At 33.6% G+C, this 18,726-nt stretch overlaps 1 protein-coding gene across 4 annotated transcripts in view; it reads right to left on the bottom strand.

Annotated features, from left to right (window-relative positions):
- Positions 1–18,726, bottom strand: part of KCNT2 (potassium sodium-activated channel subfamily T member 2) — a 446,059-nt gene that overhangs the window by 240,449 nt on the left and 186,884 nt on the right. For all 4 annotated transcript variants that reach the window (XM_037825119.1, XM_037825122.1, XM_037825120.1 and 1 more), the window contains 4 exons: positions 11,670–11,850; positions 10,374–10,538; positions 8,291–8,427; positions 4,928–4,991 (listed from right to left, as the gene is read on the bottom strand). In XM_037825119.1, coding sequence (XP_037681047.1) covers positions 4,928–4,991; positions 8,291–8,427; positions 10,374–10,538; positions 11,670–11,850 — 547 coding nt within the window. The remainder of the gene's footprint in view (positions 1–4,927; positions 4,992–8,290; positions 8,428–10,373; positions 10,539–11,669; positions 11,851–18,726) is intronic.

The following is an 18,726-nucleotide window of genomic DNA, read 5'->3' as shown; positions in this document are numbered from 1 at the left end:
AAAAATTATCACATAATCAAATGAATGGAAAGATCTCTCCACATCAGACTGCTTCCTGCTAGGCATAAGAATACCCAGAATCTGCCATAGGAATACTGGAAGATAGGAAGCATGGAATTTACAGCCAGGAAGTTCCTTTCAATGAAATTACCACAATGAATGAAGCAGGATCTAGAGGTGAAACTACATATGCACTAATGTGAAACTGTAGAGCTATTCCCTTTATAATTTGTATTTAAGACAATTTAATTAACTAGAACCATTAAAAATACTTCTGATAAAATATGTCTATACAAAAAAAAATAAAAAAATAAAAAAATAAAAAATAAAAATAATCTTTGGAAGTGTTCATTCCAGGAACAAATATTTAAAAAGTTAGTCTATATTAATTTTTCCTTGAGATATCATAATCACATTACTAACTGTTTTTACATATGTAATCCTGAAATTAAAGCTAAGGGAAGAAAACCTTGTTATTGCCTAAATATTTAACAACTATTTCTCCAAGGTTCAACATAACTGACCTTACATTTTTGATCTCTTTTTAAAATAAGGTAAAACTTTTTATTTTGCTCCTTAACTGCATCAATAAAATGTAAATCTGCATGTTTATTCCTCACTATCTAGCAATAGTGGTTTTTAACACTATTTCTCATCTCAGTTAAAGAGCATGTACCCTAGGAGCAAGCTTTAACTGATATCCCTGCTAGGATAAAAAGAGAATTTCTGAGAATCAACTATGGTTTTTTCCCATGTCGTTCAACTGCTTAATGTGAGTGAACTTGTTTAAAATTATTAACCTGACACTTGTTGGTTAAGTGGAGTATATTCCATTAAGAACACACCATGATTTTAGACTTCCTGGCCATCCCCAGATACTCACTGTGCACCAGAAGTACATGAAAATGACAGGGATACTGAATTGATTGTATTGAGGGTAAAATTCTAGAGAGTTCATTTTCCTCTAACTGAGGATACAAGAAAGGTTTAGTGCAATCAGAATGATTAAATTGTTGCCAGACTAGCTATTCAGAAAGAAGGAGTTACTTATTCTTTTCCTCCACCCAAGCCCAAAAGAACAACTTACTTAGGGAGAGGAAACAAATAATTTGACAGAGATGGATTAAAACTGTCTGGACCAAGTCCTAATGTATTCACTAAATAGTCTTTACAAAAAGACTATCCACTCTTTTGCATATGGATAGCAGGATATCCGTATGCAAAAGAATGAACAGGGACCCCTATCTCCCATGATATACAAAATTTAACTCAAAATGGATCAATGATCTAAATATAAGAACCAGGACTATAAAAACCCTAGAAGAAAACATAGGGAAGTATCTTCGAGACCTGGTGTTAGGTGATGGTTTCTTAGACTTTACATCCAAAATATGAGCAACAAAAGAAAAACACATAATTGGGGCCTCATCAAAATTAAAAACTTCTGTGCATCCAAGGACTTTATCATGAAAGTAAAAAGTAATCTACTCAGTAGGAGAAAATATTTGGAAACCACATATCCAATAAGGGTTTAATATCTGGAATATATAAAGAAATCCTACAACTCAACAATAAAATGACAAACAGCACAATTAAAAAAATAGGCAAAAGACTTGAATGGGCATTTCTACAAAGAGGAGAAACAAATGGCCAAAAATTACATGAAAAGATGCTCAACATCATTAGCTATTAGGGAAATGCAAATAAAAACCACAATGAGATACCATTTCACACCCACTAAAATGACTACTATTTAAAAAACTAACAGAAAATTTTAAGTGTTGGAGAGGATGTGTAGAAATAGGAACACTCATTCATTGCTGGTGGGAATACAAAATGGTGCAGGCGCTGTGGAAGACAGTTTGGCAGTTCCTCAGAAAGTTAGGTATAGAATTACCATATGACCTAGAAATCCCACTTCCCAAAAGAACTGAAATCGAATTTCTTCATTTACTAACTTATTTTAGTAAAAAACACATCTTCTAGCAGCTTCCTGAGACTTGTACATTTTTCTAAAATTATTAATATCTAAAATTATCTTTAATATCTGTAACTATCTTTTTCTCTCTTCTCAATTTGGTTGAAATTTTGCTAGGATACACAATTCTAAGCGGAAAACCTTTTTCCTTCAGAATTTTGAAAGCATTGTTCCACTGTCTTCTAGCTTTTGGTATTACAAGTCTGAAGACATTTTAATCCTCCATCATTTAGTTGTGAACTTTTTCTTCTCCTCCTTATGTTCATTCTTTTTTCTCTCCATCTCACTGACCAGTGTAGTTCATTTTAAAAATCTCTAATGAATGGGCCCTCTCAATTTAACAATTACAGTCTAGGAAATTTGATGTATTTTATCTTTGCCAATAGTCTCACCTCTGTTTTCCTGACTCTCTTAAATTCCTACTCTATGGATATTGTTTCTCCCTTACTACCCCCTTTCATTGTCTCAGTATTTTCTCTTTTCCATTATTTGATTTTACTATTCATGTTATTTTTCTGCATTCTTCAAAATGTCCATAGGTTTATCTTCTAGGCCTTTTGTTGAACTTTTCATTCGTCAGAATATTTTTTAATTTCTAGGACCTTTTTTAGGTTCACTGAACATTTCTTGTTTTGTTTTAAATTTGTTTTACTATATAGTTTATTAGTCTTATTTAATATATGTAACATCTCATATTACTTGGAGTACATTTAATAAATATGTACTTTAAAGTTTTTTTCCCCTGATTTGTATTGCATTGCTTGTTTCCCTGAGTTCCTCTTCTCAAAGTGTTTTGTTTATCTATTTTTTCTTGTTCTTATCAGAGATTTCCTCAAATTTCTAGTAATCCCTATTGTCTGAACACAAGTAGAAGTAGACCTGAATGTGGGAAGAATATTTTGTGATTGACTTTAATGTGTGGCGATTAGTCTGGGATATCAGTCTAGGATATTGCACTGGACTGCATATATATTATTTTCTCTCATCATGAATTATTTTCCCAGAGAAAATTCCTCCAATCTTGGTCCGTGGAGATAAGGTTCTTGCCATCAGAGTTCTCAGACCATTGGGCAGAAGCTGTGCTGACCTGTCCTTCATATTCAGTGAGTGAGCCGACTTGCTCTTAATTCCTCTGGTTTTAGCATGGTATCTGTACCCCCAGCTGTGCCTAGTGTTTCTGAATGAGGGATCTCACTGTGTCAAATTCTCCAAATAATAAACTTCTCCTGAGTTGAAGACAATAACCAACTGTGCATTTGCGGAGGCGGTCAAGGAACCATACTGCTTCTCTTACAGACTTTTAGCCGCTGTTCTTGTAGCTGGTCCAACATGCAGCCCTACTTTCAGAGGCATCTGGTGCCTTTAATTCTGAGACATTTTATGTTCCATTGCGCAAAGCAGACTGCTTTTCAGTTTTTTCCACACTCAGCTTAAATTTCAGCTTCCTTCTGTCTGTTAAGCCAGTTACCACTTGTCCATCTGCTTTCTAGCTTCCAAAATTGCATTAGTGTTGTCTCATCTACCATCCACTTTGTCCTTGTGGGCGTAGATCTTTTTACTCATTTCCTGTCAATTTAGTAGAGTCAGGAGGAAATGGAATGTATTTGTTTAACTGAAAGGTCCCAAACCTATGACATTAAAGGGTACTATGGAAGATATTATGTATTATTTCCTAATGCTTATCCTTTCCTTGTTATGCAAAGTATACAGATACCAAAATATTGCAAGTTCTTTAAAACCCAGGTATCACTTGAGGGGGAAAATATTCACAGTTATATAAGTGAAATAATTACAGAACATAAGGCAGATTATATTCAATACACTGATTTACTCAATGAGATGCCTAACTAATTAAGAAACTATTGAGGCAGTGCTTGAGTGAGCTGAGGAGGGTCTGCCTGGTCTGAATTATGGTAGTAAGCGTGGAGAAGGAGGAGAGCAGACAAATTTTTAAAAACATATGCTTTAAAAATAAATATTTTACAAATTTTACAAGCATTTGTTTGGTCTATGCCCTATTCAAATGAAGGATGAGAAAGTTGATTTAAAAATGATTAAGTAAATAAGAGGAACAGCAACACAGAACCAGCCAAATTCAGTATTTAGCCCTAAACTGATACATCCTAGAGCATGTCTATTAGGTGTAGCAGAAAAGGGCAAAACATATACCTGAGAGACCCATGTATGTTTTGTTTTTTCCCTAGTCTCTACAGAAGCTGCCAAGCATTCTCATCTACCTGTGTACCACATATGGCTAAAGATACACACATTGGCTTAGAAACATGGGAAGTAACAGTACCTACGCAACAGAAAATAACACTTTTTGAAAAATAATAAATTGAAAACCCATTTTAAAAAAATAGAAGCTATGTATTGTAACTTATGACATTTAATTTGGTTATGAGTTTCTAGAACTTTACACCTAAAATATAGACAGAGCATATAAGCCAAAGTTCTCAAACTGGGCTGTGTTTTCAAATCACCTGGGAATCTTTTAAAAATATAAAGATTCATGATCCTCATCCCATATACCCTGAGTCGAATTTTCACAACATATATTTTTAGAAACTCTCTAATTGATTCTAATGCGGTCTGCCTGATCCATCTGCCTTGTTTTAGAGTTGAGGAAATTGAAGCCATTTGAACAAAATTACTTAGCATGGGTCATATGCAATAAAACAAGGTCAAGTTCTGTTTCTACATGATTCATTTCATTTTGATCAACAGAAAACCCAAGGAGTAGTAGAAATGACTTCAGAGACACTCTTGGTGACATAGTCAGTGATCCAACTATTCTTATTGTATGGCAAATATAGCTTAGAAATACTTGGTTCCTTTTAGCAAATTTTTAAGGTCACCAATATTTAATCTTGGCTGATAAAAAATAAACTTTAAAAAAATCTTCTAAAGATGAAAGCACAGTCACTAAAGGAGATTTTAGAAACTTACAGATGATGTCCTATCCACTTCACAACGGCTGCTCAAAATAAAACAGGCTTCAGCGTCATCCATCCTAAATGCAGAAAGAAAAAATGTTCACATGCTAGAATAGCCACAGGTTGTCTGAAAACTAGAATTTTTATTCTTTGGTCCACATATTGCATACAAAGTACATATAAAATGTGTACCCTCAAGTGTAAATGCAAGTTGAAGATCATGACTGCATTTGACAGTGAACCTCCTCTGAAAAAAATAATTACTGTGGGCCTGACTATACAATGTAATACTTTATAATAACAGAAGTGAAAAAAAGATGGAAAATGTTATTCATTTTTTAATGGTTAATTATATTGTCCTATATATTCTTTGATTAAGTTAAGAGGATGTTATTTCTCTTTATTTTATGTTTAATTACATTTTAGCAGCAATGTCTCAATTAAACCAAGAGAGAGGGAACAGAACTGCTCAGCATTCAGAAATCAAGGCTCCTCTATTTTTATACTTCTTTGAGATTATTCATCATCTGTTCCAAATCCCACCCCCCATATTTAGATTCTATATTTCTTAAATTTAGTGCTTATGCTTCAATGTTTGATAACATAACATTCCAAAAACGTAAGAATGTTTACCCTCAAAATGAGTAATGATTTGTATTTCTGGTTCACTAGGATGAAATAAGCCATTTCAAAAAATGTTTTCTATGAAGAGGAAAAATAAAAAAAGCACATGGAATAAGAACAAACCAAATAGTTGTTCTGGAGAAACGTTGAGACATGGTTATCAAGATAATCTCAGTATTGGATAACATTTTCTAAACATTATTTTCAACAAAGTAATTCAAAACTCATGCAACTGGCCTTTAAAACTTGTCTGGAGAATCCTACTCCTTGTTCCTTGCATGGGGAATTGTGTTGAAGAATGCATTAGGTATGTTAAATCCCAATTCTTTTATATGAAATTAGGGTTATAAATGAACATAAAAATAAATACTCTGTCATTTTACTTTAGGCATTAACAATCTGCTACCTCTCTTGTCATCCTCATTCTCTTCTTAGATTCTTTATTCCTATGGGGAGGAGGATGTTTCTTATAAAAGTGATTAATTTGGTAAGAAATATTTTTAATTCTATTAATAATAATAAATTAGTTATGTTAATACTATACAACATCTACCTTAGATACCAATAGCTAATAAAAGTTTACATTAACCAGTTAGATAGAAACAAAGCCTCTGTTTATCAAACAAACCCATATTTAATATAATATGGACATTATTGTTATTTTGTGAAGAACTTTCACTTTTAAACAGTAAATTGAGCATACTGATTACTGCACAGATGAATATAATGAACAGATTAAGTTGGAGTCTAAGCAACTAAGTATGTACAGCAAAGGGACCCAGACTCAAGTCAGGGTTTACTTGAGGTATTAACAGAATATGACTTATTACAGATATTATATGTATATTAAAGCATATAGAAATTATTTAATCCACCTAAACTGCTAATATATTCTCAACAAAGCTTAATTTTACTATTCATACCATTCACTATATTCTGATAATATATTGTGGATTTTTGTTTATTTCAGAAATTATTAAAGAATTGAAATAATCTCAGGTACAAAGTAAGGTCAGTGGCTATTTCCATGTATCCAGTCATCAGTTGCAGGATGAGGCAGCAAAATGAGCTTGGTAGTCTATTCCATAGGTATTTATTATTATTTTTTTTTCTGTTCTTTTCCATGATCTCTATCTCCACGCCATAAACACAAAACATACACAGAACACGCACAAACTGACACACACACACTCAAACACACACAGAGGCTATCCAAGTAAACAGAACGACAAAAACAAATAAAGTACATTTATGCCATAAAATTCAGTGGGAAGACTTAAATCTAAAAGAGCAAGTGGAACAACTCAAGGATAAACATGAAAGTATGTTCAAATCTTTAAAAGCACCAGCAAACACTGAGCGAAGCCAACTCTGCTAAGGTTCTCTTCTGGCTTCTGATGCTACAGATGTTGTGTTGCAGGCATCCTGACTCCCTGATGTTGAGTCAGCCCAACCATGCTCTCACTCTCTCATGTGGTCCAACCCCCATGACCTGTGACCTAAATCTTTATGATGACATCACCTTTCAAGCCAGGTTGGTTGGCACATGCACAAGAAAAAGTGAGCCAGTAAGTGGGACCTGGCACATTTCTGATTCTTCCAGCCTATAGGGACTCTTTTGTCTTTGGCCTTCAGCAACACAAGTGTCATAACTCCTGCACATATTACAAACTCTTTAAAGTCCAAACTCCGACCCAAACTGTTTCAGTATTTCATGGAATGCATAGCCCAAGACATTTATTTCTGAATTTAAAACAGTTTTCAGGGATTTGGAGATGACTTGAAAAGTACTCTGCCCATCTCTGACAGCTTGAGATAATTATACCATGCGACACTTGTCATTGGGTTGTGTGGACATGATCAGCCAAACATCCTTAGCTTAAGACTAGCCTGGAAAAGAGGAATAAACACCTGATTTTATATTTTCAAACTTTAAATTTGACTAGCAGTGTAACTGAGGCGAAATTCTATATTCAAAATACATACTCATGTGCTGGTTTTGATGTATTATGTCCCCCCAAACACCATTATCTTTGATGCAATCTTGTGTGGGCAGACATATTAGTATTGATTAGATTTTGGAATCCTTTGGGTGTTTCCATGGGGACATGATTCAATCAACTGTGGACAAGACCTTTGGTTGGATAATTTCCACGGAGGTGTTGCTCCGCCCATTCAGGGTGGGTCTGAATTAAATTACTGGAGCAGTGTATGAGCTCAGACAGAAGGAGCAAGCTGGCCACAGCCAAGAGGGACACCTTGAAGAACACACAGGAGCTGGAGAGAGGAGTTGCAGATGAGAGACAGTTTGAAGACAGCCATTGAGAGCAGACTCTTGCTCCGGAGAATCTAAGAGAGGACAAATGCCCCAAGAGCAACTGAGAGTGACAATCTGAAGAGGAGCTGTGGCCTAGAAAGTAACATCCTAGGAGAAAGCCATTTTAAAATCAGAATTCGGAGCAGACGCCAGCCACGTGCCTTCCCAGCTAACAGGTTTCTCAGACACCACTGGCCATCCTCCAGTGAAGTTATCAGATTGTTGGACACTTTATGACCTTAAGACTGTAACTGTGCAACCAAATAAATCCCCTTTATAAAAGCCAATCCATTTCTGGTGTTTTGCATTCCGGCAATATTAGCAAACTAGAACACTCGGCAACCCTTAAAATTGCTAAATTTTGGAGGAGAGAAAAGATATGAAAGCACTCAAAACTTTAAAGTGGAAGATGGAAATAAATTTAAAAATACCTACTTTGCTCTCAATAGATCCTGATCTTTGAGGGCTGAACCTTGAAGGTAGATAACTCTTTGTGACCACATTGGAATCTGTAGCACCCTTCGAACTTGCACATCCATTTCAGTAGGACACAAAATCACCACATAATAATCCTATTCAAAACAAAATGGGGGAAGTAATGAAAATGTTCTCAAATAGATTGTGCTGATGAATACAGAACTATATGATGACACTGTCAGCCACTGACTGTATACTTTGGATGGATTATATGGTATGTGAATATGTCTTAATAAAATTGTGTTTAGAAAAGAAAGAATATAAACATATCTTATGACAAAAAAAAGGGTGATGGGCTTGCAGCAGTAATGCTGTTTTGTATGCTACATTAGTACGTAAAATACATAAGAAAAATCTTGAAAAGTGATAAAATTGAAATGAATTCCTGCAAATAAATAAAAATTTGCATTAACAACCTTGGCATATTAAATAACATTACACTATAATAAACATAATCTGAGACATAAAAATCTCATATCAATAATTTTGGTCTTATCTATATATTCTTATTCTACCATAAAGAGAAGGTAATCAGTGCTTATCCTTGGAAAAAAGTCCCACCTTATAAAGTTCTTACTTATAACTATAGGCTGACCCTAAAATATGTACTGAATACCAGGCAGAAGTGCTTAAGTATCAGTTCCTATTTCTAGTCATTAATTTTAGAACCAAAACCTTATAGTGATTTGTAACATTTCGTAATATTATTATGAATACATAATTATGAATTTATTGGGAATACATGAATGGGTAAGAATTTATAAAATCTTGATAATACTGACAGAATTAAATAAAATAGTTTGAGATAATAATATTTCAAAATACACAGTCCTTTGGAGAAAATACAAAGGTACACGTCTTGATACAATGGTTTAGAAAAACACATCCACAGGAATTAAAATTCTCTGGTAAATAGTCATCATTTTATCACTCAAAAATATATCTGGTAGAAATTTCTAGAGTTTTAAGAATTCTTTCATTGATATTATACAAAGCAAATTTCTGTGATCTTTTCTGGGATCAGATTTTCCGCCAAACAGATTTTCTTTATGAGATATAAAGAGGAAACCGGCAATTTCTCAATATGAATATGCAAAAATATCAGACAAATAAAAATGGATTTACTCAAAGAAAATACAAATATGCATTTATATGATACTAAATGAATATACTAAATAATTTAAAACACTTATAATTAATTTTCTAAAATATAAATATAGTATTTAAAAAGGTCTTTAATATATTTACAAAGTGACCTTTTCACTTTTAGTAACAGAGGGATAAGTAGAAATACTCAGCACAGTCTTGATCTCTGGGGATTCTCCAACCTCTTGACACACTTTCATTGATGAAATGCAAGACACTCAAGTACCTCTTTGCTGTGTGGACTGGACTAAATCCATTAAGTAATAAAAGAAATTGTCTAAATCTATATAGGCCCAGTACCTTGGTATGTAGAAGAATTATCTGAGGATTTTATCTGCATACAGAGATGAAAAGAATTTTCTGAATTCATGTTCTCAATTCAGCTAGTTATTGTCCAATTTTTGTTTATTTGCTTCTAAAAATAGGACCTAGTTACACTCAGGAAACAAACAAAAAAAGGAAATTCCAGACTTCTACTTTTCCATTAACAATACTTCATAAATTCTGAAGTATTCAAGTGAGCAGATGATATTTTAATGGTTGTTTCATTGTTTTATTGCATTTTATGTTAAAATGCAGCTTTATAGAAATATAATTTGTGCTTTACCCAAAGGAGGAAAAAGTAATCTTTTGAATTCAAAGAAAACCCTTCCTTCATAGCATTAACATAATTCTGTCTTTTCAGTGTATATAAAGAAGGAAACAAAATATTGTGTAATCCTTTGGCATTTTTTTCCATATTCCTGGTTATGTCTATAGTTCTTCATTTACTCGTTCATCTTTGGTTGTATAAATAACAATTCTCCAGAATGCAAGCTGCACCATCAGTTAAGTAAGTTTGACAATATGTTACCAGATATGATCCAGTAGAGAGGATAATATGATTTAAATGTACCTGTAGTCTTGGATGAGCATAGAATTCATTTAAAAAATCCATAAGCAAATCAATCTTCAGGGAGCTGACACATAGAACAACATGCTTTTCTGTTTGAGCTCTATGTCGACTATAGTTTCCGCCTGACTTTTGTCTTTCCATCCACAAATAGGCCAGCTGTTCAAACTGTAATACATTTTTCACATGTGAATGAAAAACACCAGACATGAAAATAAAAATCAATGCAGTACATCTATTGTGTATCATGTATACTCAATTTCCTAGATGGAACTCATTGAAATTCTAATTATCAGTGATCCCTAAAACAAGAAACTTAAATGATTGCTGAAGAGGGGCTTCAGGTCTTTAAGGAAACATATTAACATGATTTTCCTATTATATCATTGCAGATCACTAAGAGGTTTGTGCCTCTGCTACATGTCCAGGACAGTGTGTGAAAAGAAAAACCTTATCTACAACTCTTCCCATTCTTCTGTCAAGTTCAGCCCACATCTAATGCAATGGGAAATACCGACAGCACACAAGACCATGTTTTAGCTGGACAGTACAGCCAGTACCTGAGGGAAATGGAAGACTCAGGCAGGCATGCTGAAAGGGAAGAAATGCAGGAATGGAGAAGAGTGAGAAGGTCATTTTTGCAAATTTGTAAAGTATATTTAAGAAACACTATAGCCAAAGCCTGTGTAATGGAAAATGCAGATTTGATTTACATTTGCTATAACCAGTTTTAAACCTACCCACCCATAGGCACCCAAGGCTCATTGCAGAAAAGGGTTGGAGAGTGCATTCATTTATCTTTAGTCCCATTTTATATCTCTGATTCTTTGCAGCCTCCTTATTCATTTCCCAAAATGATGCAAAATATTTATTATATATTATCTTCAAATTTTGTCTGTTTCATTAGTTGACCAACATATGTACTCACAATGTATGGTTTATAGGTTCATTATCAAGAATCAAGGCAAATCATCCCTTTGCAAGTTTATTTCCTTGATCTGTTAACCTGTAGTTAAAAACTAAATTGTCCTATAATTAATACAGTTAGATATTTCAGTTAAATATCCAATAGTTAATAGAAAGCATTGTGAAGAATCGAAGAGATGTGAATTGCTGGTCACAACTGGAGAGAAAAAAAGCTGTTTCTAACATATTGCAAAAGAGACATTTCTGATAGGGTTTTAATTAATTTATCAGATTTAATAATTGCTTGTTAATATATCGCTGTTGGAGGAATAAGCCACCCTGTATTTCTTATGATATGCAGAAGTCTATACAATTTAACATGATTATGTTTACCTGTATAGGTAGAACAACAAGAGCAACACAGATCATTGCTACGACAAAAAGCTTGGAAGACCATGTTTCAGGAGTGACATCCCCGAAGCCCACGGTCGAAAAAGTCACAATGCAGAAATAAAGGGAGTCAAAGAGATTCAGCTTCTTTCCTATTCGTTCCAGATGCTGGATTCCACAAATGCTAAAGAGACAAATATATATTACTTGAAAGTTTCAAATTGGACACATTATTTCTCATCATCATTCCCTGACAGCCAAAACACATTTCATGAAGCCATTTAATATATGAGCTCTTATATTTTACAGTATACATTCCTCTCTGCAAAATAAAATTTTGAAGGTATTTTTATTTCTACATTAACATGATATAGCATTATTTTGATTAGTCATTGGATAAAATGGTTGCCAAGATATAGTAAAGCATATTTGAGAAATTTCAAAATAAATATATTGAATTTCATGGATGACACACATAAATACTTTAAATCCACTTCAGGAACTACAGAGACCAGAAATTACTAAATCTATTTCTTGTCGAAATAATCTGGTTTGTTTTTATACAGGAAGAAGAGAGATTTAATTGCTGGAAGATATCTATATATCTTAAAAGGTTCAATCACCTATACAAAGTTGTTGATGGTGTATAAGTAGGGGAGCAACACAGAAATTGTTGCAAGATGTCCCAGAAGTAGAATTGTTAAAATAGCATTAGAAATAGCACAGCTAGCATCTTAAAAAAAAAAACGGTAAACCAGATTATGAAAGATGCAAACATTGTATAATACTGAGATCCAACACATAAAAATAAGTGTGTAATGGAATACTACTTAACAATAAAAAGGCTTCAAGTACTGATGCATGCTACAACATGGATAAACCTCAAAAACATTATGCTGACTGAAAGAAGCCAGATTCAAAAGACCACATATTGTATGATTCTGTTTATAGCAAATAGCCAGAGACAGAAGACAGAAAGATTAGTGGTTGCATGGGACTGATGATGGGAATAGGAAATGTTCTAAAACAGAGTGTGGTGATGGTTGCACAATTCTGTAAAAACACTAAAAATTATTGAATTTTATACTTCAAAGGAATGAATTTTATGGTATATAAATTATACCTCTATAAAGTTGCCTTAAAAATCAGTGTATGCTTCTGGACACTTACCCCAGCTTCTGTGCACAAACAGATCTAACTCAATTATTCGGCCACCATTAAGAAGTAACATTCACTGTTTTAAAGTCCACAAATTGCTTGTCTGGTCTTTTAAATATAACCTCCTCTATCTGTCTCAGCTATATGGCAAATATTCAACTGCCAATATTTTTTTAGTAAGGCAAAGTATAAGCTGGTGGATCAGTAGATGGGTAGGCATGGAGGAAGATGGACCGAGAGAAGAGAGAAGGTAGGGACTTAGTTTCTGAGGCAGAAGTGATTTTGTCTCTTTTTTGTTTTCTCCAGGTCACCAGCAAAATTGCTGCTCTCATTCAGTGCTTAGGAATTTTGCGTGATCTTCCAGGCCATAATCAAATCCAAACCAATGAGTTGATTTGTATCAGATTACTTGCTCAGCTGCCCCTATGCAGTACTGCCAAGCTAATTATGAGACTATACAGATAGATCCATAATACAACCAAAGAGAACAATTGTTTGATATTAATAAGCATTTCTGTGAGATATATTTTTATTTTATTTGAAATAATAAATATTTGAGAATGTAAATAATTTATGCATGAATTTTATAATTCACTATAAAATAGAATGAGAAGGAAGACATTTTAGTTATATATTTTTAAGGATACAAATATTATTTTGAGTTTATTATATTTCACATGACTATAAACTAAAAGCCAAAGTCTGATCATAGTTAAAATACTCATGTATTAACTTGACAAATATTATCTTGAGCTAAACCACCATAAAATTCCTCTGCTGTGCTTCCTGATCTTTTGTCTGACCTTCTCTCTTTTTTTATATCCAGTCGTGCTTTTTGTTTTTTTTTTCATGTTTAATTTTTTAAAAACGGTTTTATTGAGATATATTCACATACCATACAATCTATACAAAGTGTACCACCCATGGTTCACAGTATACTCCCAGAGTTGTGTACTCATAACCACAGTTAATTTTAGAACATTTACATTACTTTAGAAAGAAAAATCCCATACCCCTTAAATTCCCTTATTATTAACACTTGGAATTGTTGTGGTACCTTTGTTACAACCGATGAAAGAATATTAAAATATTACTGATAACTGTAGTCCACGATTTTCATTAGATGAATTTTTTCCCATATACCACACTATTGTTAACACCTTGTAACAGTGATGCACATTTGTTCTAGTTCATGAAAGAACAATCTTATATATGTACTACTAACCACAGTCATCGTTCACAACACTGTTCACTATATTACACCTTACCATGTTTTATCCACTAGCTTTCCTTCTAGTGGCAGACAGGACCCTAAAATTCCCTTTCAACCACAATCACAAGCATAATTCAGCACTGTTAACTACACTCATGATAATTTGCTACCATCACCTCTATCCGTCCCCAAACTTCATAATTAACCTAATTAAAAATTCTGCACAATTTAAGCATCAGCTTCTCATTCTTTACCCTTATTCTATTTCCTGGCACCTATATTCCAGATTTCAAATCTATGAGTTTGCTTATTATCTTTAGAACGTATTAGTGAGATCATAAAATATTTGTCCTTTTGTGTCTGGCTTATTTCACTCAACATAATGTCCTCAAGGTTCATCCATGTTGCATGCATCAGGACTTCATTCCTTCTTTAACTTATACCACATTGTGTTTACCCATTCATCAGTTGATGGACCTTGGGTATTTTTAACCCCATTCTTTTGGTCACAACAAGGCACAAGATCATTCCAGATTGAAGTCATGGGAGGAGCTACAGAAATATTGTGGCCATGTTTTTCAACCTCCTGAACCATATAAGATAAATGATAATAGGTGGCATAATTGATAAATATTAATACATTTTGTTGAATAAATCATATTACAGTTGAAGGTATTTGATCTCCATGATACAGCTATAGTTAAATCCATGCTTAAAATATTTTTTAAGAATTCTTATATAAAATACATTTTATTGAGAAATTTCAGGAAATTCATGTGAGTCTTTCACATATTTATTAATGTCACATTTAAGCTTAAAAGACCAGGTATATCCTACAGCTTTCTAAATCAATAGGTAAAATGAAGACTCTGACAATAGCTGATACAATCTCAGTATTAATTCACAAATGCAAAAACCTTACCATTTTTTTAAAGGACCAATGTCGAATACAATGAATTACTTTTAGAGTTACTCTCTGCTTGTGAATAAGCCCACCAGCTGGTTTCTCTTAGGGCCTGATTAAATGAACCATTGCTTATGTTCATGAATAACTGTCAATGCATTATAAAAAAAAGTTGATGTTAACATACTATCTTCTAACTCAATAAATATTTTTGTAATAATTAAATGATTTTAGTTCCTTTCCTGAAGAGAAAAAAAAGCAGAGAATATTTAAATATCTAGCCCAAGAACAAAGTGATCCTTTTAAAATACAGGACAGATTTTGTTTCCTCTCTGTTCATAATTCTCAATGCTTTTCAACCATGTTCAGAATACAATCCAGAAGTTCCTGGCTCTTCTCTGAACCCATCTACTAAGCCCATCCCTTAACTCCTTGTCCAACAGCTACTCCAACCTGTGTGCTATTCCTTAAACATGCTAAGCACACACACAACTCAGAGCTTTGCACTTGTGATTTCTTCTATCTGAAATGCTCTTCCCCAAACATGGCTTTCACTGTCACATTACATAAGCTTCAGTACATGTGCCAATTCCTCAAAGAGGACTTCCTCAGCCACTTAATCAAAAGTAGAACCATCTGTCATTCTCTTCTCCTTACAGTGCTTAATTTTTCTTCGTAACACTTGTCATCACCTGACTTTATAATGCATAACTTTCCAAGTTTATCAAAAACCTCACTTGAATCAGGGTTGCAACCCTATCACTGAACCAAACTGGTCATGTCAACAAAATCCTGTAATGTTGTTATATAAAATAGTCATTACTTGGTCCTCATCCTAATTTGAAACAGTTGTTTATTCCCTCATCCTTGAAATACTATGGCTTCCAAGATAGCATATTATTTTAGTTTTTCTCCTATCTCACTGGTTGCTCTTTATTAGGCTCCTTTGCAAGTTCTCCCCCTTCTTCTCAACCTCTTAATTTTAGAGTATCTCATGGCTCAATAGTTGGTTTTTATTTACACTCACAATCCTGGTATTCCTTATTCAATGTCCTGGCTTTGAATTCTGTTTTTATGCTAATATTCCCTCTCCAGACCTTTGTCCTGAATGCCAGATTATAAATCCAACTCCTTCCTCAACTTCTTCTCTTAGATTTCTCATAGGCATCTTCAAAGTTAACACATCCAAACTTGAATCCTAAACTTCTCTCAACCTGCTCCTCAAAAATTCTTCAACATTGGATGATGGCAAATCTAGCTTCGTAGTTGCTTGGGACCAAATCCTGGGAGTTGTCCAACCCACATTCAATCTCTCAGCAAACTATGCTGTGTCTTGCTTCAACATATAACCAGAATCCACAATCACTACTCACCATTTCTACTGCAACCACCACAATCCATGCCACCATCATCTCTTGCCTGCAGTGCAGTAGATACTCTCCCACCTGTTCTCAACATGTCAGCCAGAGTTGTCCTACTAAAACAGGGTCAGTTTATGTTACTCCTCTACTCAAAACTCCAAGATGGCTCTCTATTTTATTTAGATTAAAGTAGCCTGTTCTTTAATTTGCTTACAGGATGCTATATGCAATCTGAGACCTACCCATGTCTTTCAGGCTCATTTTCTACCATTCTCACTCTGCCTCAGTTACACTGGTTTAATGCTTTCTGACAAGCATATTTCTGACTCAGGGCCTTGGAATGGACTATTTCCTCAGTCTGGAATTCTGTTCTTCCAGGTATCCATATGGCTAACTCTCCACATCCTTCAAGTCTTTATTCAAATGCCCTCTTGTCAATGAAGCCTATTTTGACTGACCATCATATTTAAAATTTCCAGGACTCATTTTTCTTATCCTGTTTAATTTTAAAAAATAATTTATTCATTTCTTGGGTTTGGTGATTATTGTTTAAATCCTTCCATGAGAGTAAAGGGTCTATGAGGGCAAAGCGTCATGTGCTTTCTTCATGTATGTTGACTAGGCACCTAAAACAGTGCTGGGCACATAATAATGCTCAAGTAGTATTGTTGAATGAATGAAGGGCTGAATGTAAACAACAGATCTCTATAGCCTATATTTAAATCATCAAACATGTTAGTCTATTTAGATGTAAACCAAAACAGAATTTATGAATGAAAAGGAAAACATGAGATTTTTTTTATCTGACAACTGCCCTAACTATGGAATCTAATACAATTAAATACCAAGATTAAACACATTTTGGGCAAAGGAGGTAGATGTTATTTTCTCTAAATCTATTAAGTTTCCCATGTCCTTTTAATCAATATCACTTGAAATATTCAAGTCCTATAAACAAGTACATCAGATATTCTCTCTAGTATCTGTAACTCCAGCATTTCTTCAATTAGCACTATTTAATCTGATAAATGAAAAATTTGAAAATTTGAAATGCAATGGATTTATTGAAAATCATTCTGCATATGTAATAAACAAGTATATCATATAAATAAAAATTTATCTTTTAATAAAAGCAAATTGAATACTCAGTTAAAAGACTTGTATTTATTTAGCCTCATTACATTTCGAACATTTTATGTCATTAACATTGCAAATAAATGAATTATTAAGCTAAATTTGCCACAATAAATACTAATTAAATGCTTTACCAGTAATCCCATTCATGTCACTCTTTATGAATACTGTGTACTCTAAAACCAATGTCAGTCAACCAGGTTACTTATATTCTCTGATATTCAGACAGCTGTCTAGCTTATGTTTTATGGAAGAAAAGCATCTATCTCAGTATCAGAAAGAGATTTGCCTAAAATTATTGCTACAATCTCAACTCCATTTCATTTTAAAGTTAACTCCTGCAAATACTTTTTCTTTTTGCTATCTTGTGTTTATGTAAACAAACAAACAAAAAAAATCACATTACTTGTAAGAGCTGAAATAATTTAGAAGGGAATTTTGCAGAAATATGCACTAGCTTATGAAATTATAAAGGTTGAATTTTCACACTACTTACTTCAAACCTCCTCATAGCATAATAAAAATTAAAAAGTATTTAGAAAATACTTGTTCAAGTTTATAATTTACAAAAGTGTATACTAAGAAAAGGAAAAGTTTACTAAAAGGCAGAGGCCAGACTTTTCTGATTCACATTACATGTCCAAAGCATCATTTTCTGATATCATGTAAAGAGTATCTTTTTAAATTTAACTTTATTTATAAAAAAATTTAAAAATTCCAAATAAAATATAGCAAAGGAATAAGGAAAACAAATATCCTGAAATAACTTCATTGCTTCCAATAAGCTCCTACTATATCACAAGAAAATTAACGAATCATAGACATTCCTGAGCATTCCAATATCATTAAGATACCCTCAATATCTTATCTGTTCTTATCAGATTATCATTCCCCCTTCACTAGCTGCGATCTATCTCCCGGTCCCCTATAGTCTACAAAATAAAACATTTGTTTTACATTTTTCACAGAGTTCACATTAGTGGTAATATACAATATCTCTCCTTTTATAGCTGACTTATTTAACTTATCATTATGTCCTCAAGGTTCATTTGTGCTGTCACATGCTTCAAGACATCGTTCCTTCTCACAGCTGCACAGTATTCATCATACGTATGTACCACATTTTCTTTATCCACTTATCTGATGGAGGACATTTAAGTTGTTTCCATCTCTTGGCAATTGTGAACAATGCCTCTATGAACATTGGTGTGCAAATATCTGTTTGTGTCACTGCTTTCAGGTTCTCTGGGTGAATACCAGAACTGAAATTGCTGGATCGTAGGGTAACTC

This window comes from Choloepus didactylus, chromosome 2 (assembly GCF_015220235.1).
Source record: "Choloepus didactylus isolate mChoDid1 chromosome 2, mChoDid1.pri, whole genome shotgun sequence".
Classification (NCBI taxonomy): Eukaryota; Metazoa; Chordata; class Mammalia; order Pilosa; family Megalonychidae; genus Choloepus; species Choloepus didactylus.
The sequence above is the reverse complement of the archived record's forward strand: the minus strand, read 5'-3'. Positions and strand labels throughout refer to the sequence as shown.